At 38.9% G+C, this 22,274-nt stretch overlaps 1 protein-coding gene across 8 annotated transcripts in view; it reads left to right on the top strand.

Annotated features, from left to right (window-relative positions):
• Positions 1 to 22,274, top strand: part of MAP3K5 (mitogen-activated protein kinase kinase kinase 5) — a 247,245-nt gene that overhangs the window by 101,556 nt on the left and 123,415 nt on the right. For all 8 annotated transcript variants that reach the window (XM_073789644.1, XM_073789647.1, XM_019951636.3 and 5 more), the window contains 4 exons: positions 135 to 274; positions 14,294 to 14,317; positions 20,395 to 20,588; positions 21,358 to 21,526. In XM_073789644.1, coding sequence (XP_073645745.1) covers positions 135 to 274; positions 14,294 to 14,317; positions 20,395 to 20,588; positions 21,358 to 21,526 — 527 coding nt within the window. The remainder of the gene's footprint in view (positions 1 to 134; positions 275 to 14,293; positions 14,318 to 20,394; positions 20,589 to 21,357; positions 21,527 to 22,274) is intronic.

Below are 22,274 nucleotides of genomic sequence, written 5' to 3'. Positions count from 1 at the left end.
AGTGGTAAATGAAGAGGGAAAGTCCCTATGGTTTCCTCATTTCCTCTTTGAATACTAAGTAACTGGAACCGAAAAGTGCTTACTGGGCATTATTTAGGTGTCACCTTTCGGGGGACTTTGTTTTCTGTTTGCAGATATTGCCGTGGTGGAGATGAGTGATGCCTTCCGGCAGCCGTCTTTATTTTACCACCTTGGAGTGAGAGAAAGTTTCAGCATGGCCAACAACATCATCCTCTACTGTGATACTAATTCAGACTCTCTGCAGTCCCTGAAGGTACCTCACTTGTTTACTAAATATTTACTCTAGGCACCAGAGTTTTAGGGATAACTCTTCGTCATCCAAAAAAAAAAAAATTCAAGTAGTGTATGTTTATGAAAGGATGTTTTTGTTAGTCCAATAAGTATGTAACAGTGACAAATTACATTGTGAGGTTTATCTGGAATTCAATGTGGAAATTTGATGATACACAGATAGGGGAAAAACTTAGTGTTGATTTCTGAGCTGTGATTGGAGTTGCAGTTGAGGAGACTGTTGTTAATAGGAAGTTGTCAGTGTACACACTGGAGAAAGAAGAGGAGATTGCATAAGGTATGGACAGCCCTCGTGCTGTGTCACCATTGGGGGTTTCATTGGGCACACCTGTCTCCAACTAGAAATACGCTGCCTACTGAAAGTACTCTGAGTAGAAATTCTCTATCACCAAAAATTGCCATCCTCTTTCACTGGGATATGATTTCAATTAAAGTGGGAAAAGGGGAAGGAAAACTTACCGTATTTGTCTGCAAAATTCAGCATGTCTCATGGCATTCTCTCCATTATAGGAACTTAATGATAGGAGGGTATTTCCTCCATCCAAAAAGATTGCCTAAAATGCTTTTGCAAGGCCAAGTGAGTCTCCACTGTGTGATTCTTTGAAAAACATCTAACAGTTCAGCACATAACTCATGCTGAACCTGGTATCATTCATTTCCTTTGCGAAACTTCCATCTACCTCTTCGTGGCTTTTTCTCATCTATACTTTCAAGTTCCCAAATCAAAGCCAACCTTGGAACGTGGAGTCCTAAAACCCAGAGCCATACTTCCAGTAGCTTAGGAATTGGTAATATGAAGATCTCTAACCCAAAATCCAAGCCAAAAAAAATTTAGTAGTATTTTGCTTTTATCTGAATATCTGAAGCTTATACGACTTTCTCTAAAAAATCTGCAGAGTGTCATTTAGCAAATACCTTTGCTGTATGCCAGGCATTGTGCTGGGGATTTATAGGCTATCCCTTTCCAGAATACTCTGAAATAGTACTAAGGGATTTTCCCCAACTCCGTCTAAATCTATCTTTCACCTGGAACAATTCTTTAAGCACCCCCTACTTAATTTTGCCCCAGATGTACCCCTTTAATTAATGTATCATACATTTCATGGTGGCGTATTTTTAATTAAACATTTTGATTTGGTACTATTTACAACGTATATTAGCAGTTGATGAAGAGATTATTTTATTTACTCTGTATTCTGCTATTTTATTTTCTTTGCATTGTTTATTTTCAGCAGGCAGTGTTGTGTTGGACATTTTTCACACTACACTATTTTTATTCTTGTCCTACTGGTATCTGGTGATTTAATTTTATGGCCATCCTTTCCTAAGGAAATTTTTTTAAATTACATTTGAGAGAAAGAGATAAAGCTAATCTTATCAGAAATTTGTGTGGGACAAATAAACTGATTTATTTAATTGCTTTCAGCCAGCCTTTGTATAGAAGTGTTATTGGTATTTGAATAAAACAGTTCTTTAAAGAGACTTATCTATCTAAAATATACTCATTTATCTTGTACATAATCGCTGCTTGTTATTGAGCTCTTACTATGTGCTAGGTACTAAGTGCTTTACCCACATACATATTCACATTTAATTCTTAAAACATCCCTGTGAGGTATATAATCTTTTTTTAAAAAAATTTTATTTATTTATTTATTTATGGCTGCGTTGGGTCCTCGTTGCTGCATGCGGGCTTTCTCTAGTTGTGGTGAGCAGGGGCTACTCTTTGTTGCGGTGCACGGGCTTCTCACTATGTTGGCTTCTCCTGTTGCAGAGCATGGGCTCTGGGCGTGCAGGTTTCAGTAATTGTGGCTCGTAGGCTCTAGAGCACGGGCTCAGTAGTTGTGGCACATGGGCTTAGTTGCTCCACAGCATGGGGGATCTTCCTGGACCAGGGATCAAACCTGTGTCCCCTGCATTGGCAGGAAGATTCTTAACCATTGCACCACCAGGGAAGTCCCTGGGTTATATATATTCTATATATTCTATCACCAAATTATAAGATTTCAAACTGAGACTTTAACAAATTCAATCATTTGCCCAAGGTGATATGGAAAATTTGGGACCATGTCTGCCTGACTCCAAGGCCTGTTCCCCTTAACCACTAAACTTGGTTGCAGTTACTTTTAGTTAGAAGGATATCAGACATTCCTGCTAACTGTGTTCACTTAGAAAAACCCATCAAGCATACGTCCCGAGTTGTTCCATGCAACATCCATCCCTTCTTTTGTCTTCCTCCTTCCACTGACTGTATGTTATTGACTGTATTCCCTAAGCTTTTGCCATTTTCTTATTTAGTTTGTTCCTGGCCCAAATAGGTATGTGGTTGCAGAGGACAAAGTTCTGGGGTAGAAAGTGTTTTTTTTTCAGTCTCTGAGCAATGGAAGTTCCTCAGGTTCTGCTACTGAGGAAAGTCTGTGTGTGTGTGTGTGTGTGTGTGTGTGTATTTTTAATTTTTAAAATTTATTTCTGTTGCAGGTAGTTATAGGTGTAACTGTTATCCCTGCCATCTACCAACAGAAAGGAAAACTGCTGTGAAATAAGGCAGAACAAGAGATATTTACAAATAATATATTATGTATGGATTAACCAAATAAAAACGAAGCATCTTCCTATTTTCACAGGGCAAAGACAGAATGAGAATGTTATTCTTATCCCATACCTAGCTGCACTTAGGTTGATTCTTCGGGCATCTAGAAAGTACAGCTGCACCAGTTTTATTTCCATCTACTGCTCTTTGTTGAAGAGAACAGTTTCTCTTTAGCAGCAAATTCTTAGTAAGAAATCATAGGAAAAATTTTTTTTAAGTTTAAGTTTCTGAAAAATCATTGTTAGGAACCATATAAGTACTTAAAATCTATGTCTGAGTTTTCATATGAAAGCATTTAGATTCTAATCAAATCATGAACTTGCAATAGGATTCATAGTCATTTTAAATTACAAGTACTCTCTTATTGTAGCAAGAAATATTTAATTTTCTTCAAAAAAAAGATCATTGTTGCACTTTGAGAAAGGGAAGTTGATAGATAGTCTTTTTTTTTCCTTAGCATTGTAATAACAATTTTCACAATTTTCTCTAGATAAGTATCATGAAAACTTCTTATGTGCCTATTAGTGAGACTCTTAATGCTGAGATTTACATTTGCTTGAAAATAAGAAATTGCTGGGAACAGTTGTTTTCTGATTTATTTCGTGCATCAGAGAAATTATCAGATCTTCCCTTGGGGTCTCTCGGTAAACGGGACAGTAGGTCTGGACACCATTGGCCAGTAAGTTGTTGGGCCAATACACAGAATGCGTCTGTCATCAGAAAGGGCTTGGGAGAAATGAATGGCTGTTGTGTAGAGTGAGGAAGTTGTTTTAATGAACCGTTTCTTCTATCATCAGAAATTCCTTTACAACAACTGCTCTCAGCTCTAATTCTTGTGATTCTTCCCCCTTTTCCCTTGTTTAGCTCCCTCTGTTTTTTCTAGGCTACTCCCCACTCACATTAAATAATGTTTCATATAAAAACAAAGCAAAACAAAACAAGGAAATACCACTTAAAAGCCAACAATTAAAAGCCCTTATTATACCAATGGCAAGGCTGTAGAGAGTGGAAAACGTATGCATTGCTGGTGGGAGAGTATGTTGGCGCTACCTTTTGAAGATCAATTTGGCAATAGCTTATAATATCAAATGAGCGTATCACCAAGAGTCAGCAGTTCTGTCTCTAGATGTATACTGTAAAAAAAAATCTTTAGCATGCATAAGGAGATATAATCAAGAATGTTTATGTTAACATTGTTTGTAATAACCTCTCCCCCAGAGGAATTGGTAAATATCTATCAACAGAAGAATGAATAACTACTTTCTGGTATAGTCATTTAATGGAATCTTATAGAGCACTTAAAATGAATTAACTAGAGCTTTCTGTACCACTATCAATATATCTCATAAAGAGTGTTGTGGGAAAAAAAATTATAGAAGCTTGTGTACAGTATAGTGCCATCTATACAAAATGTAATGACATGAAGGACAATTTTTTTATACATTTATATTATAAAAGGATAGAAGTATGTATGGGAATTATAAATAAATTAAGAATAGTTACCTCTTTGAAGGATAGGAATGGCATAGAGTTGAGAGGGGATGACAGGAGTCTTCAACTATATATGTAATATTATATTTCTAAGACTAGGTGGTACATGCATAGGTGTGTGAAAAAGTTTTATTTTAAATTTTTAAAATTGAAGTATAATTAACTTACAATACTGTATTAATTTCAGGTGTGCAGCATAGTAATGATCACCATAAGTCTAGCTACCATCTGTCACTACACAAAGTACATTACAGTGTTATTGACTGTATTCCCTATGCTGTATACTACATCCCCAAGACTTATTTATTTTATAACTGGAAGTTTGTACCGCTTAATCCCCTTTACCTATTTTCCCCATCTTCACACGCCCCTCCCCTCTGGCAACCATCAGTTTGTTGTCTGTATCTATCAGTCTGTTTCTGTTTTGTCTTGTTTGTTTGCCTGTTCTGTTTTTTAATTCTGCACATAAATGAAATCATATGGTACTTGTCTTTCTCTGTATGACTTACTGCACTCAGCATAAATATTCTCTAGCTCCATCCATGTTGTTGCAAATGGCACAATTTCATTCTTTTTATGGCTTAGTAGTATTCCATTGTACATATATAAACATATGTATGTACCACATCTTCTTTATCTGTTCATCTATTGATAGACATCTAGATTCTGTATCTTGTTTCTGTATCTTGGCTATTGGAAATAATGCTGCAGTGAACTTGGGGGTGCATATATCTCTTCAAATTAGTTTTCATTTTCTTCAGATAAACACCTAGAAGTGGAATTGCTGGATCATATGGTAGTTCTTTTGAGGAACCTCTATACTGTTTCCACAGAAGCTACACCAATTTACATTCCTGCCAACGGTGAATGAGGGTTCCTTTTTCTCCACATCCTTGCCAACACTTTGTTGTCTTTTGATGATGGCCATTCTGACAGGTCTGAGGTGATATCTCATTGTAGTTTTGATTTGCATTTACCTGATGATTAGTGATGTTGAGCATCTTTTCATGTGCTTGTTGACTATCTGTATGTCTTCTTTTCAAAAATGTCTTTTTCAGATCTTCTGCCCATTTTTTTTTTTTAAAGTTACAGATATCTTTTATTTTGTTCTTTTTTTTATGTTGGGGGTAGGAGTTTATTAATTAATTTATTTATTTTGGCTGTGTTGGGTCTTCATTTCTGTGCGAGGGCTTTCTCTAGTTGTGGCAAGTGGGGGCCACTCTTCATCGCGGTGCGTGGGCCTCTCACTATCGCGGCCTCTCTTGTTGCGGAGCACAGGCTCCAGACGCGCAGGCTCAGTAGTTCTGGCTCACGGGCCTAGTTGCTTTGCGGCATGTGGGATCCTCCCAGACCAGGGCTCGAACCCGTGTCCCCTGCATTAGCAGGCAGATTCTCAACCACTGCACCACCAGGGAAGCCCTCTGCCCATTTTTTATCAGGTTTTTTTAATATTGAGTTGTATGAGTTCTTTATGTATTTTGGATATTAATCCCTTATTAGATATATCATTTGCAATTATCTTCTCCCATTTAGTAGGTTGCCTTTTTGTTTTGTTGGTGGTTTTCTTTGCTGTGCTAAAGGAGTGTATGATTAAGTTTTATATTTTTATATACTTGAAATATTTCATAATTAACCTTTTTAAATGAAAAAGTTGTTATACTCTGTTATTTCCTGTAGCCATCAGGATAATTTACATGTATTTTGGGCATTTGAATCTCAAAATATTTTTTTAGTTTCTTTTTTCTAATGTTCTAGCTGTGGTTAGAAAGCCTCACATGCATTTGGATCTTTCTTTCTGCACTAGGATAGGCTTTATTCCCATTTTGTCCATTGCAGAATAAATCTTTGTCTAGAGACTGATATACGCATCAGTTAGTGGTGACACAGCTTGTGTTGAAGCTTAATGATTATGTGAGATTATTCCTTATTCAAGAAATTTAGTTGTATGGTTACAAATTTAGTTGTATTTTCAAAGGGGAGTAACCATTGCTTTTTTTTTTTTTTAATTGGTCCAGGGATCCTTTATTTATTTAGTTTGGCTGTGTTGGGTCTTTGTTGCTGCACGTGGGCTTTGTCTAGTTGCAGCAGTGAGCAGGGGCTACTCTTCATTACAGTGCGCGGGCTTCTTATTGTGGTGGCTTCTCTTATTGCAGAGCATAGGCTCTAGGCGTGCGGGCTTCAGTAGTTGAGGCGCACGGGCTTAGCTGCTCTGCGGCATGTGGGATCTTCCCGGACCAGGGATCAAGCCCGTGTCCCCTGCATTGGCAGGCAGATTCTTATCCACTGCGCCACCAGGGAAGTCTCTGTAGCCATTGCTTGAAAAGTCACTTTCCAGATGGGATTTGCTTTCATAAACTGTTCTCTACAGCAGTCTATCTACATGCTTAATCCTTCAAGATCTCACTGAATATAGTACCTACACGAGATATTTGTACACCCATGTTCATAACAGCATTACTTACAATAGCCAAAAGATGGAAGCAACTTAAATGTCTATCAGTGGATGAATGGATAAAACAAAATGTGGTATACACATACAATGGAACATTATTCAGCCTTAAAAAGGAAGGAAATTCTGACACATGTTACAACATGGATGAACCTTGAGAACTACCATAGTTGCTCATTCAAACAGTTCCATGGTACCTAGACCCATGATGTATATCTGTAGATACAGAGAGACCCAATCTCCTTTAGTGCTTATATATGAGAAATTGGACATTGTCTGTTTTTCTGGTAATCATTCATTTCCACCTGAAGCAAATGGTTATAGTTTTGCAAAGAGCAGGCAGTGATGTCCATGTTGTAAATTTTGATGATTATACCAGTTTCTAGTAAATTGGTGAGGTGATCAAGGTAATTTTTGTTATAAATACCTTGAACTTAAGTTAAATTTTTACATGTATTTGGCAAATTTGCTCAGATTCTAGAGTGTTCTTAAACCCATGAAACTTTTTTTTCGTCTTATACCACTGCTTCCTTTTCTTAAAGTTTTATCTCCCTTACCAAGATAAGTAACTAAGATGAGTTTAGTTTTAGACTGAATTGCGTATGAAATTAAAATTTGTTATTTTCCCAAAGGTTTATGATTCTTTAGTTTAATAATGAATTTTTACTGCATTCTTTTCAGCACTCTAAAATAGCACTTAACTTAGTCAGTGGTACAAAGTACACAGTAAGTATTAGGGAAAAAAGTCATTTGAGAATATGATCCTATAAAGTAGTCTAACGATTTGTGAATGTTGGCCCTGCCCCATATAACAGCGCTGCTCCTGGACATTTTCACAAGTGTCTTGCTTACTTGATAACTAACCGTTGATTTGTAAACCATGGCATTCTGCATCTCCCCTGTTCAACTTAGCCATCACATACCCTTTTTTTTTTTTTTTTTTGCGGTATGCGGGCCTCTCACTGTTGTGGCCTCACCCGCTGCGGAGCACAGGCTCCGGCCGCGCAGGCTCAGCGGCCATGGCTCACGGGCCCAGCCGCTCCGCGGTATGTGGGATCTTCCCGGACCGGGGCACGAACCCGTGTCCCCTGCATCGGCAGGCAGACTCTCAACCACTGTGCCACCAGGGAAACCCCCACATACACTTTTTAATATTTCATGGAAAGATTTTTTTTTCTGTTGAGAGAAAAAAATAGTCTTGTTCTTTTGTTTTACTTACTCCAGAAATTATCTAACTTTCACCTGAGCTATAATAATTCCATGTCAAATTGGGGGAAGAAAAAGAGACAATTTTGGGGAGGAACAGCTAAGAAATACCTGTGAGCACTGCTGTATCAAGATTTTCTCTCAAGATCTTGAACTGACAGACTAGATGAATGATTTCTTTAGCAGGAATTGATTTCCAGTTGTTGAATCCCTGAGGTTGGGGAAAGGGCTTGAGACTAGAAAATCCAGTTTTCTTTGATGTCAATTAGCAATATTACATCTTCAAAGGAATTATCTGTATACTGGATAAAGTATGCCCTTGCTTTCCTTCCTAATTCCTCCTTTACCCTCCCCCATCCCATTGTTTCTAGCCTCTTATTTTCATTTTGTCAAAGGGAGAAGGGAATCTATGCTACATAGTGAATGGAAGATGACGTCATATCTCTGGGTTGGCACCAGGTATTCTCTTCATTTGTAGAGACTTTCATCACAGGACCATGAGTTTGAATACCTTAAAAAGCAAGAAGGAATACCTCTGCACACAGAAGGTGTGAGTCTGAAAGCCTCCTAACTCTCACCCAATGGGGCAAGGCTTGCTGGATTCTGTTCCCTTTTGTTCATTATAAATAATTGATTCTTTCTGTGGAAGTTGATCTTTGTGGCACTGCAACCCATCATCCTATTTGAGTCCTTTTAGAATGCATCCTTGAAATTTTTACTGAAATCTATGTGTAAAATGTAATTTACTGTGCCGAAATTCATTATGTTTTAACTTTGCAACAATACAGTTTGTTTTTTGAGAAATACTTGTACTTGAATAATATGATCCAATTAGGCATTGCTGAAAGAAACAGCTAATGACAAAAAAGAGGAAGTTGATTTTAATAATAACAACACATTATAAGAAGTTTGCGTTAAGAAGCTCTTTCAAATGCTGAACGTATAAAATGTCACTCTTCAGCTGTTTGAAGATATGTATCTACTTACAGTAGAGTTCTCCCACCAAGATAAATTATTTTTAACTTGAAACAAAAGTAATAGAGGAAGAGAAGAAAGTCTAGAATTTCTTTTAGGATTACTTTCCAGCCTGGGTATAATTTAACCTGATTTTTGGTACAGGTTGTTTTTATTGACAGTTGCTCATATGTCTTACCCATGATCATGATGTGTTCTTCCCCATGATCATGAACAACACTGGTACAAGATGCCTCTGTATCTGATAACGGTGGGAATTGAGTTGGGGTTGTCTGCTTTGATAGTATTAATACCTCATATTGCCTATGGCTTTAAAACACTTGAAGGTCTCTCATAAACTTATTTCATTTGGTCTTTCAAAATGACCCAATGAGATAGACAAGTTACTGTGTAGATTGAACAGATAGAAGATGCTTTCTTTACAGATGAGAACTAAACCCACAGGGATGCAATGACTTAGAGGCACACACAGTTAATAAGTGTCAGAGCAGGACAAGCGCCATATTCTTGGACTTGTCATCAGGTACATTTCCCTCTAAGTCTGTCCACAGATTTCATATGTCCGTTAAAAATATGATGTTCCAGGTTGTTGTTAGATTTTTTTTTTAACTGGAGCTTTTATGTAAGCATAACATGTAAGCACAAGTCTACTTAGTTCCCTAACTTTAAAGATGAGCCAGTTCTGTGACACCTGTGTTGGCGTGTTCTTCCTAAGCCCGCTCAGCATGTGGAAGGGTAAAGATGAGTCCCACCTTCTCAGTGAGGCCCGTGGTGTTCACAGCAGCCCGTCTGATATTTCTTTGTTTAGCTTTGAAGCATTGAAATCAGGTAAAAGGATGGAGGTGGGGAGTACAAAAAAGATTCCTTTTTTCCTAACTTTAGTAGAAAACTAGCCACGTTCCACTGGGACAGAAGGATATATCAGAAGAGAAGACCTAGAAGGTCACCAGCAGGGGAGCCATGGTCTTTTTTCCTGGCCAAGAACTCCCAGCCCTCTTCTTTCTTTTCTTTCAGGAAACAGATCCTGGTTGCTAACTCTGTTTCTTCCACCCTGAGTCCATTTGACTTGGCAACCTCACACCAGCTGTTCCCACTTCCTACTTCTGGCTGTAATTACCTAAATGTTAGTCACAGAAACTTTCCAGTTTGGGGGACTCTCCATTTATTTATCCTTACGATGACCTCTTCAATGTTACATTGTCCCAAATAGCTCTCAAAAGTTGTCTTTGTCTTCCCTTGGAATGAGACCTAGGCTAGATTGTCTCATTTGTCTTGCTTCTGGGGTTGCTTATCAAAGGGTCCTGGAGTATTGAAAAAACATTTGAGGATGTTTCTGTTACGGCCAGTGAGCGCACTGATCAAAAGCCCCCTAAAGGCTTTAGGCAAGAACAGAGTTGTAGTGGGGTAATGTATCTTCAGAAACATTTCACTGGTAAGGAACTGGAATTTATGTTGACTTCTATTTTTTTCATTTCTAGGCACTTTAGGTGAAAAGTTTCCATGAAGTGATGTGAAATATTGCAGTTGCCTCTTAAATTTATTCCCTTCGTCCTTTTTTTCCTTCAGTGGATTTAGCACAGATTAAACATTCACTATTCTACCTCAGTAGTTAGATACCTTCTGAGGTCTTGTTTGCTATTTATTTGTACTGAGTTAAAATGCACAAATAGTACCTTTCTTTCTTATAGTTGATACCTCCTTTAAGGTTGCATTGTAAGCTGTAAGTAAACTCTCCTTCAAGAGAGCCATTTGTATCCAGTTAGCTTCTATAAAACATGAGCAAGCGTTCATAAGAATTCAGTAGATTGCTATAGGAGTGATTTAATATAGTTTTAGAATTTGTTATAATGCACGCATTACCTGAAATGAAAGCAAAGAAGACATGTAAGAGGGTTATTACTTCAGTGAGCAATTCTTCAGGAAGACATAACGTGTTGGCTGTAGGCCAGTAGCAGCTGTGGTTATTTCCTATGGTGCCAAGCAGAGGGGAGGCTTCAGCGCACTCAGCCCTCACCACAGATCCCTTCATCACCACCTCCATTTCTGTGCCAGATGCACCAAACAGAAATCATGGTAGAGTGGCTCCTGTGCTGGGCATGAGGACATCTCTCCTTCCACTGGCACAAGGACAGTGCTGACTCTGATAGGCCTTTAGCTAAAAGTAAATGATAGAATACAGAGTTGGAAGGGACCAGCGATCACTCAATCCAATTCTTCGTGTGTTATATTAGAGAGAGGTGAAATGGCACGTGGCCACTCAGGAGAAGAGCCAAGACTTACACGTATCTATCCTAATTCATAGTCCAGTATTTTATACATTCGTTAACTAATTAATGTATTCATCCTTTTATTGAGCACCAACTATATGCCCTGCAATCTGCTAGGCAATCAGTGGGGATACAAATATGAACTAAACAAGGCTCTTGCATCCAAGGAACTCATGCTGTAGGATAGGAGAATTGTATGAAGCAATATTTGCAATGTCGTACATGCAGTGCTTCATAGAGGTCCGTATGAGGGGTCATGAGGGCAAAAATAAGGACATCACCTGTTTCTGTTAGGAGGTTAGGTGTCATTGAAGGCAGTCAAGGCCTGCTTCACAGAGAACAGGTTTCTTATGCTATTCGCAGAGCATGCTGTGTGGTACAGGATGAAGATAAGGGTGTGTTTTGTTTGTTCTTTTGTTTTTTTACTTAGAGAGATGAGAGAAGGACATGCCTATCTCAGGAAAAGGTGTAGTTTGCTACTCTGGAGAGATGCTCCATAAATTGTTTGGAAAATCCCGCATGCTATGTTCCTGTCTTTGTGATTATCCAACATTTTCCTATTTATGTTCTTCATGAACCGTGTGTGTGTGTGTGTGTGTGTGTGTGTGTGTGTGTGTGTGTGTGTATGGATGGGTGGAGAGATGCATTAACCACCTGTGAAACACTGTGGGAAAAGCCACTTTCAACCTTCCTCAACAACATCACTCATTTGTCTCTTAATTTCCATCCCCCAGGGCACCACCATTGTCCAAGTCCTTATTTTGGCATCCCTGAGCTTTGCAATAGCTACCTAAGTGCTTTGTCCCATCCAATACTAAATACCACTATCTAATTCATATTTTTAAAACTTTAACAATGTTTACCTTTTAATTATTTGTCTTTCTTGGGTAATGCATTCACCTGATACAAAAATTTATAAGTGCAAAGGATATGTTAGTGAAAAGTCATGCTCCCATCCTTGTCCCCCAGCCAGCCAGCTCCCCTCTCCATTGGCAACCACTGTTAATAGTTTCTTGTATATTCTTCCAGAGAGATTTTTGAAATACACAAATTAGAATTTTCTTTTTCTCCCTTTTATATACATAAATAGGAGCATAGGGTAACAACCATTCTGTCCTTTGCTTTTGTTCACTTAGCAGTATATCTTGGAGACCTTTCCATATCACTCTGTAGAGAACTTCCTCATCCTTTGTTCAGCTGCATTGTATTCCATCATATGGAGGGACCATAGTTTATTCAGCCAGTTTCTAGTTGATGGAACATTCGTGTTCCAAACCTTTGCTTTTACAAACAATGTCCTTGTGTGTGCTGATACTTCTTTATGTATATCATTCACCTAAAAAAAACCACTTTTACTGTCATATGCCCAAATGCCCACACAACAAAGTACTTTATTTTGACATTCAAGGCCTTCTTCAATAAGGCCCCAGATAACTGTCTAATATTATCAATGTGTGCCAAAATGAACTTTCTGTTTTAGCCCAATGATTGAATTCAAGATCTTTTCCAAGTACCCCTTTATTTCTCTCTTCTGTACTTCTCGAAATGATCTGTTTTCTTTAGCCCCCAGTAATAATATTTATTGTTCCCTAAATGGGCCTTTGTGGCTCCTAAGTCCTCTGGCCTGGATCTCCACCTCCCTGCTTCGCCTTTGGAACGTGTGACCTATTCTTGGCTCCTCTTGAGTTCCGCCTTCTCTGATGATCTTTTCAGCCTTCCTCAAACTCTAGGAACATCCTCCTCTTAGAAACCCCAGCCCTTGCTACAGTATAGCTCTTTGGGTGTAGCATGTGTGTGCATACATGCCTGCGCGTACAGGCTTATAATGTTTCTTTATAAATGTGTGTATGTTCTTTTTTCATCAGCAAGATTGTGAGGTATCGATGGGTCTCTTTTAGTATTTTATATACATCTTTATGACTCTCACAATTACGCTGCACAATTCCTTCCTCTATAGATTTTTGTTTCCTCATCTGTTACCCATAAACATTCAAAAATCTTACATGCTGCTCCAAGCGAAAGCCTTCCTAGGTTCCCTTTTGCGCCATATTGATCCTGGGATGAATGACAGCTGGTCCCCTGGGCCTTGCGTTCCTCCTCTGCTCCTCTCTTACCTCCCCTGAGCTGGCTCCTCTTCTTGGCCAGATGGACCACCCTTTAGGCTCCACGAATGCCTTACATTTCCTGTTTCCATGGCAACATACATGCCATCTTTTCCAAAACACTGTCCCATCTCTCCTTCCTAAATCATGATTCCCCAACCTCAGTGAAGCCCTTATGCCACAGGCTCTTCTAGATTGTCTCTTCCACGTCTCTAGTCATTTTAAAGTCTAGGAATAATAATATGTTAGCTAGCTTTATTGGGAACTTTGTATACACCAGACACGGTATAGCCACGTTATTTGCATGATCTCACTTATTTCTCACAGCCTAGAAGATAGGGACACTGCCTGCAGTGTATTTATCACATTTCACTTTTTATGGAACAATACGTAACAATATTTATGACTAGTTATTGTCAGATGTTCTTATTGTCTACATGTGGATTTGCCCACTCTGACAAGTAGCCAATGCCCTTTACTTCCAGCTTTATTCCACGCATGCTGCTACGTTTCTTCCCAGGGCATAAGTGAGATTGTGCTTTGGGAAAGCAAACTCGTTTAAATCTCTTCCCAAAAAGATTGTAGCTATAAGATAATTCTGCACATACATACGCTGCAGAAATGATGTTTTTGTTATTCCGGTTTTGGATTCTACGTTTTATGCTGTTTTCCTTCAACTGTAGACGGTACCTTTGTGCATTCTTGTCTCCTCCATCAGATTGTAAACTTAGATGCAGAAGCTTACTCTACACCTTCTGTTCATATTTTAAATTTCCAATTGCTAAATTAATAAATAATAAAATTGTTAATACAAATTTTTCTACATAGAATATTTTAATTAATTAGTTGAATTAATTTTGTATTAACTTCTGCTTTACTTTTCTCTTTTCTCATTTTTCAGGAAATCATTTGCCAGAAGAATACTGTGAGTATTTTACTTAACCCTTCCAGAAACTTTTTTATCTTTTCTTTTCCATCAAACTGATCTCTGGTATATTTTCCATTTCCACAATTATTAATTTCTATTTCTTTTTTTCCTCTTTAGAATTTCTAACATATCAATATAAATATGGGTTATTTTACATAAATATTGCTTTATAGTGAAACTTTATACTAATGGGAGATGACACTGATACCTGTTTTCTTCTATATATAATTATGTTTTAGAAAAAAATTTCCATACTATATTCAATTTTGTGTAATTATGAGTGTTACTAAAGCAGCATATATACATACACGTATATGTATGTCTATCTGTATATATACATATATAGATTTCTATGTCTATATATACACTATATATATAAACTATATATACAAATTATAAATATACATATACACACATATATACACATGTACACACACACATACGGAGATTTGTATCCATATATTGATATATACATACCTCTATCATCTTTATATTGGTACTGACTTAAGTTCCTAAGTCCTTTTGTTTCTTTTATAATATCACACACATTCTATTCTTTTATTTAAATTAAATTTATTTATTTTTTATTTATTTTTGGCTGCATTGGGTCTTCATTGCTGCCCACGGGCTTTCTCTAGCTGTGGCGAGTGGGGGCTACTCTTTTTTTTTTTTTTTTTTTTCTTTTGCGGTACGCGGGCCTCTCACTGTTGTGGCCTCTCCCGTTGCGGAGCACAGGCTCCGGATGCGCAGGCTCAGCAGCCATGGCTCACGGGCCCAGCCGCTTCGCGGCCTGTGGGATCCTCCCAGACCGGGGCACGAACCCGTGTCCCCTGCATCGGCAGGCGGACTCTCAACCACTGTGCCACCAGGGAAGCCCAAGGAGGGGGCTTCTCTTCATTGTGGTGCGCGGGCTTCTCATTGCGATGGCTTCTCCTGTTGTGGAGCATGGGCTCTAGGTGTGCGGGCTTCAGTAGTTGTGGCACACGGGCTCAGTAGTTGTGGCTTGCGGGCTCTAGAGCACAGGCTCAGTAGTTATGGCGCACGGGCTTAGTTGCTCCACGGCATGTGGGATCTTCCCGGACCAGGGCTCAAACCCGTGTACCCTGCATTGGCAGGCAGATTCTTAACCACTGTGCCACCAGGGAAGTCCAAGTTCCTAAGTCTTGTAAACCACACTTTAAGACCTTTGAAACCACACTTCAAAGTTCTTACCCTCCACACAGAATTAAACAAAAGTTAAAAAGTGATAAAAATAAATTTAAAAATTTTTAAATGCATGAAAGATAATTATAATATATTCTGAAATCAGCCTTGTTATGCCAGTGGTTTTTCATTTTGGAAGGTAAGCCAGTATTTAAAACCTTAAAGAATGTATCTCTGAAACTTAGAGTGGAAATAACATACTACATAAAGATCTGCACATGATTCCATTTAAGATGAGGATAAGATTAAAATTACAATGGGTAAATTTCCCTTAGATTGGAAATTTAAGAGATAAAGATTTAAGAGTTCAGATCAGAGACTCATTGCAGCATAAATAATGTTGCCATGATAAACTCATTCTTCACATCTCAACAGGAAATGAACAATTACTGCTGCATGCATCAATTCGGTGTAACAGATTTTGTGAAGCAAATGTTGATGGAACATGAACTGTGTGCCAGGTTTTGGGCTTGGTGCCACAAGAGACTCACTGTGAAGGCTGAAAGTAGAGACAGCCCATTCATAACTGTCTCAGGAGACAACAACTGAGAAGTGCCAGAGTCTTGCTGGGGGAGAAGGTCAAGCAAATAAGCAAACAAACAAATTAGAAATTAACATAAGGTCGTGTGTGCCAAAGAGTGGGCGCCCCTTCCCTCAAGCGGGGATGGAAGGTCTTTCAGAGGAGGTGGCATTTACCTGAATGGCAGGGAAGAGCTAATCATGCCCAGTGATGGGTTGGATGTGTGGGGAAGCAGGTTTATAAGTTGACCCTACACTGCACGTTATGAACAAGTCACCCATTGACTTGAGTAAGCTGCTGTGTTTCTGGTGCTGGGTGTCCTTCTCAAAAGTTGAGTATTTTGAGCATATGTTTCAATATGTTTGACTGCTGAGAGCATATCTTCCCAGGTTAATTCATTTTCCATACATACTTATGTTCACCTTTATGTAACCTTTAAAAATTGAAAAACAGAATTGGCATTATTATTTTTTAAAACAAGCAGTGAAGGTAATCGGAGAGAACACACTTAGATTGTGAGCTCTGTGTTTTTATGGCCATGAAAACAAGCATGGGCCGGAGAGATCAGCCTTGTTATTTTATGATCATGCCTTAGTATTTTGAAATGTAAAGAAATGTGCTGTGGTCTTTCTTTTTCAAGAAGTAGGTTTAAATATTTTAGAATTAGTATCTTATTAATAAAAGACAGTTGTTGCACTTAAAATGTCTTTTCTTGATCACACAGTCATTGTTTTTATTTGCTTTGGATTATTATTTATTTCAAACTCGGGGTTTGGTAGCAATCTGTAAAAAGAAATTGCAGTAATGATATTTCTAAGTTATACGTGAGCCAGCTTGGGAAATAAATGTTCCCTTATTATTAGTGTTCATCATTTTGAAAAAGTGCTTTTCTCAGCAGCTGTTATCTTTTTAAAAAACACGAAGGGTGGGAGGGAGATGCAAGAGGGAGGAGATATGGGGATATATGTATACATGTAGCTGATTCACTCTGTTATACAGCAGAAACTAAGACAACATTGTAAAGCAATTATACTCCAATAAAGATTTTAAAATTAATTAATTAATTAATTTAAAAAAAACAATCTGAAGTCCACTCCCCGCTCCCCGCTCCCCGCACTCACACTTTCTCCCTGCTGCATGCTCGCTGGGCTGGCTCTCAGCTCGGGCCTAGAAGCATCCATGTGCCTCCTGCTGTTTACTGCTCTCCCCCTTTTTTGGCCATAAACAATGGGACATTGAAAAAAAATATTGCCTTAGAAGCATAGGGAAGAGACTCCAAAAAGAGCAGTGAGGCCAGGAACTTGGGAAAGCCTTAGCATGCTGAATACCTTCAGCAAGGATTCTGAAACCTCATCCCATGGGGTTTGAAGACAGTTTCAGGAATCTGATTTCCTCTGCTGTTTGCATGACTCTCATTTTCTCTCTTTACCCGCCTGCTGCTCAACACACACCCAGACATCTGATAGAATTAGTTTTACACAGATGCATTATCCCCCAATATCCAGTCTCTCAGTAATAATGTGTCCTGGTTCATGTCTTATACACAGATACACATGGTATTAAGGCTTTTGAGGATACAGAACTTTATCCAGCAGCAGAAGAAACTCTAAAAGTGCTTTTCTGGTTTATTGGCTTCTCATCTGTTTGTCCTTATTTTGTGACTTAGAAGATTCAGAGCCTTTCTTTGTAATTTTGAGTCCAAGTGCTTATATAAAACAAGAGTATTTGATTCTGTGGCTCTTTTATATAGCTCCCTCATAGTTCAAGCTCCAGAAACTTTGGAAAGCAATCTCTTGATATACTTGCCTTTCTTTTCTGTTTAGACAGTAGCTTGGGTAAAAGGATTAAAATGGTGGACCTGCTGTGGGATCTTGGTAACATTTTAGTAGCAGGATATGTTTATTTTTCCTCTTCCCCACTAGTCTTCCAATTATTGGTCCATGAAGGAGAACTTGCAAAAGGAACAATTTAATGTGCTTGATTTAAAAATCAAATCTCAACCTTTGGAGGTTCTTCTCGCACTTTAAATGGAAGTCACGTCCAGTTTCAGCTTCATTACCTGAAATACAAGTGTCTCAAAGGATAACATGTTCATAAATAATTAAACCTAGCCGTAAGGGCATTTGACACTTCTCATCTGTTTGCTACAAGGCAGTAACTTGGCTCTTGCAGGGGTCCACGCAAGGTGACCTGAGGCAAAGGGGTTGATGTGCCGGCAGGTCAAGGCCAGGCGGGAGGGTGCCCAGCCCCCAAGCCATAATGGCAGGCCCTCTGGAGAAGGAGTTCCTGGACTGGAGTCCCAGACACATCACAGCCCAGCTGTGTGACCTTGCCAAGCCTTACCTGAACCCTCACCTGTAAAATGGAGACAAGATCCCCTCCCTCAGTGGGCTGTTGTGAATGTATGGCCATTCATTCCCCGGCACATGCCAAGGTGAATAAATGTTTGCTCTCATTTGTTTAGTTCAAAGGATAAGAGAAGTGATGCCTCGTTCTCTGTAATTCTGACATGGAACAAATAATTTGGGCTTCTGGACTCCCTAGAACAGTGATAAATAGAGTTTTCCACCCATCTCATTCTAGTTTTCAGCCCCCTGCTTTTTGCTTTCTCTCTGGATTTTTCTCTTAGAGGTCTCTCCCATTTCCTCAGATTCAGCCATGCCAGAGAATCACCAGGTCTGTATTTTGGCTTGAAACTCTTTTACATTCCAATCACACATGTCCAACTCTGTTTTGGACATTACCCCTTTAGATGTCCTGTTCCCCTTAAATCCCAACCTTTCAAAAGTGTGCATGTCACCCTACCCACGCCAAATCAAATCTCACCCACTTGAAGTTCTTCTCATACTTTAACTGGAAGTCAGGCTCTGTGTATAATTCGTTACCTGATACGTATCAAGTGCCCCCGAGTGTAATCTGTTCATAAATAATTAAGTCTGGTTCCGCCTCCTGAATTCTTGCTTTTTGTTAAGGATCCCACTCTTCTTTAAGGAGCCCCATTTACAATGGTAGAGTCACCTTTGATGCCTTCCTCTTCATCTCTCTCAATATCTGTAATCAGCTGGCTGGTCTCCATGATTTTTTCTTCTTGAAGTCAAGTGCACACGTCCACTGTTGCTGCTGTCAATCTGGTCATGCTTTGTAGCTTCCCACCTAATTTCCTTAAATCTCGTTTCTTTCTCTTTCAGTTCTTTCCGTTTTCTGGCCAGACTGTCAAAATGCACAACTTTGTTTATGTTTTCTTTCCTGCTCTGAATCCTTCCATGATTCCCACTGCCCAGCATATAGAGTTTGAAACCCTTATCTATTCACTTCTCCTTCCCTGAGCCCTAAGCTCTGGTTAAGACTCGCTTACTCAGGGGTGTCCAGTTCAATTTCTCCTTTACACTTCCCACCTCCACTTTTGTTTGCACTAGTGCACCCTCACTTGGCATCATCGGGAGCGGACAGAAGGCGGTGCTGAGTGAGCGGAGAGTGGCACAGGCTGAGGCTGGAGAGAGAGGGAGTGTTTGGATAGTCAAGCCCTTGTAGGCTACAGTGACCTGTTTTATCTTCATGCCAGGAGCAAACGAGGGGGCTTGAAGCACCTGAGGGAAGTCATCTGATATAGGTTGTTGAAAGATCACTTTGACAGCTGGGTAGAAAATAGATTGATGGGCAAGAAGAGAAGCAGAGAGCCCAGCTAAAAGCCAATTACAATGGCTCGGACCAGGTATGTTGGTGGCATGGTCTGCAGTGTTGGCAGAGAAGATGGAGGGAAATGGACCAGTAGGAGGCGGAATAGACAGGACTTTGATAGGCTATGGAAGGAAATGGAAGCATCGAGGATAACTTCAGGGTCTCTAGATTTAGTAACTGGGACACTAATGGAGCCACGACTGTGATAGAGCAGCCTGGAGGGGAGCAGTTTATCCTGGCATCACTCACACATTGCTGTCACGTGGGCAGCCCTGAAATGTTAGCTCTTATCATTTCCATGTATTTATGCTGTGTCTCTCTGACTAAAGTTTAAGTTCCCTGAAGGCCAAAGGCTGTGTTTTAAGCTACCCTGTTTTACCTACAGCATATATCATTTTGCCTTAGCCATGAGAAACGGTGAATAAATATTTAATCAATTGATAGAAACTGTGCCATGCTTTTTTTCATCATCTGTAAAGTCCTAATTATTTGAAGTAAGGAATTAAAGAAATTGGAAGAGATTTCCGTTTCCATAGGTCATTAAATAGGAAATGAGGTTTTTAAAAATCTACCTTCACATTCAGGATTATTATTTAAATGTAGGATTTAGGGTTACGTCAGTGTGGAGTCTGCAGGCCGGCTCAGCACCTTCTGGCGCCTCCTCTTTCCACAGATGTGCACTGGGAACTACACATTTATTCCCTACATGATAACTCCACACAACAAGGTCTACTGCTGTGACAGCAGCTTCATGAAGGGCTTGACAGAGCTCATGCAGCCGAACTTCGAGCTGCTCCTTGGACCCATCTGCTTACCTCTTGTGGATCGTTTCATTCAACTTTTGAAGGTGGCACAAGCAAGTTGCAGGTAAAGTTTAGTAATGCTATTTGGTGGTGATAATGAAGTTCATCTACTTCATTTATTTGTGCAACTTATCAGATGTTTCTTACATGCAGTGCTCAACCAAGAACCAGGGAAAAATATATAAAACCCTCTAAGTGGATAAAATAGATGCTGCCTAGTCCACCTCTTGTATTTTGTCCACTTTATTCAGAGGAGAACAACTTGAAATCAGAAAAAAAAAAAAAGACTGTTAACTGTGTTGTAGAAATGGTAGAGCTAAAAATATATTCAAAGTACAGAAATATTATCTGAATAAATGTCCAGAGACTTTTAGTGTAAGGACAAGAACTCTCTAAAAATTGCTGAAAGCACTATTATATTTTAGTTAAGAGCAATCATTTAGGTTGATAAATGATGATGCTGGATCAGAAGGAAAATGTTATATTATGTTCAAATCACAGGCACACCTAATTTATTTAGAACAATTTCTACTCAAAACAGTAAAATGAAAAATAAAGTTTTAGCATTTTAAGTGGTACATTGCAGGGTCTTGGAAAATTCATTATCTTGGAGTGTCTTTACCTTTAATTCTTACTGAAGCAAGGCAGAGTGTAAAAGAATAGGATGCCCCAGTTTTTAAATAATACCAGATAGATAAGGTGTTCATTCTGTGCATCTTAACGAACTGAAAGGTACGAGTGCTGCAGATGTCATCCGTTTCCTTATAAGATCATTGCTTTTCATTGAAATCCTTTCTAATATTAACTCCAAAAAATGTGTGTTTTCCCACCAGCCAGTATTTCCGGGAATCTATACTCAATGATATCAGGAAAGCTCGTAACTTATACACTGGTAAAGAACTGGCAGTTGAATTGGCAAGAATTCGACAGCGAGTGGATAATATTGAAGTCCTGACAGCAGATATTGTCATAAATCTGTTACTTTCCTACAGAGATATCCAGGTGAGAAGCTGCTCAAAGTCACGTCTTTGTCATGTAGCACGTTGGAAGAATGAGGGAGTGTTAATATCCAGTTTTAGTTAGCTATTAAGTCATTCATGTCACTACATGTAATTTTTTATTGACTCTCCTAAGCTTTCCATCCAGAGATTTTATGATAAATGAAACAGACTCATATAAGTTAACCATCAGTGATTGTGAAAGACTTGTACGGTAAAGGTCTGACTTTTTCCTCCAAAAGAACAAAAAGAAAAATTTGCATGCATAGCTAATCTGCAGACAGCCTGTTCTATTCCATTAGCCTCCGGCACACCCATCAGTCAATAAGTGAAAGCTTTGTTTTGGCAAAGAGCAGAAATTTTTAGAGCTTTCCAGACATCTCTCTTACTCTTGGAATTTGTGTTGCTTGAAATTAATAGTGCTGGGCCTAACTAGATAGAAGTATGAAATGTGCAATTGATTAATTATAAAAATAACTTAAAAAACATATAAAGTAAAGCATGAACATGCAATATTATTTTTATCGGGATGTCTTAAAATTTTTAAATTATGGTAAGTAGAATGAAATCCTCTCTGAGTTGGGGATTTGCTATTGGAGTTTTACAGTAAACTTTAAGCGACTTCTGGTTTCTTATTCCCAACCTTTCAGGCCCGAGTAAAGCTTCATGTGGACAACAAAGATTCACATACGTGGAAAAAGTGTGGCACTTAGGATTCCATGACTAGAGAGCTTACTTGTGTTGAAACGGAA

The sequence above is a fragment of the Tursiops truncatus genome, chromosome 12, assembly GCF_011762595.2.
Source record: "Tursiops truncatus isolate mTurTru1 chromosome 12, mTurTru1.mat.Y, whole genome shotgun sequence".
Taxonomy (NCBI): domain Eukaryota; kingdom Metazoa; phylum Chordata; class Mammalia; order Artiodactyla; family Delphinidae; genus Tursiops; species Tursiops truncatus.
This window is presented reverse-complemented; position numbering and strand designations above follow the sequence as displayed.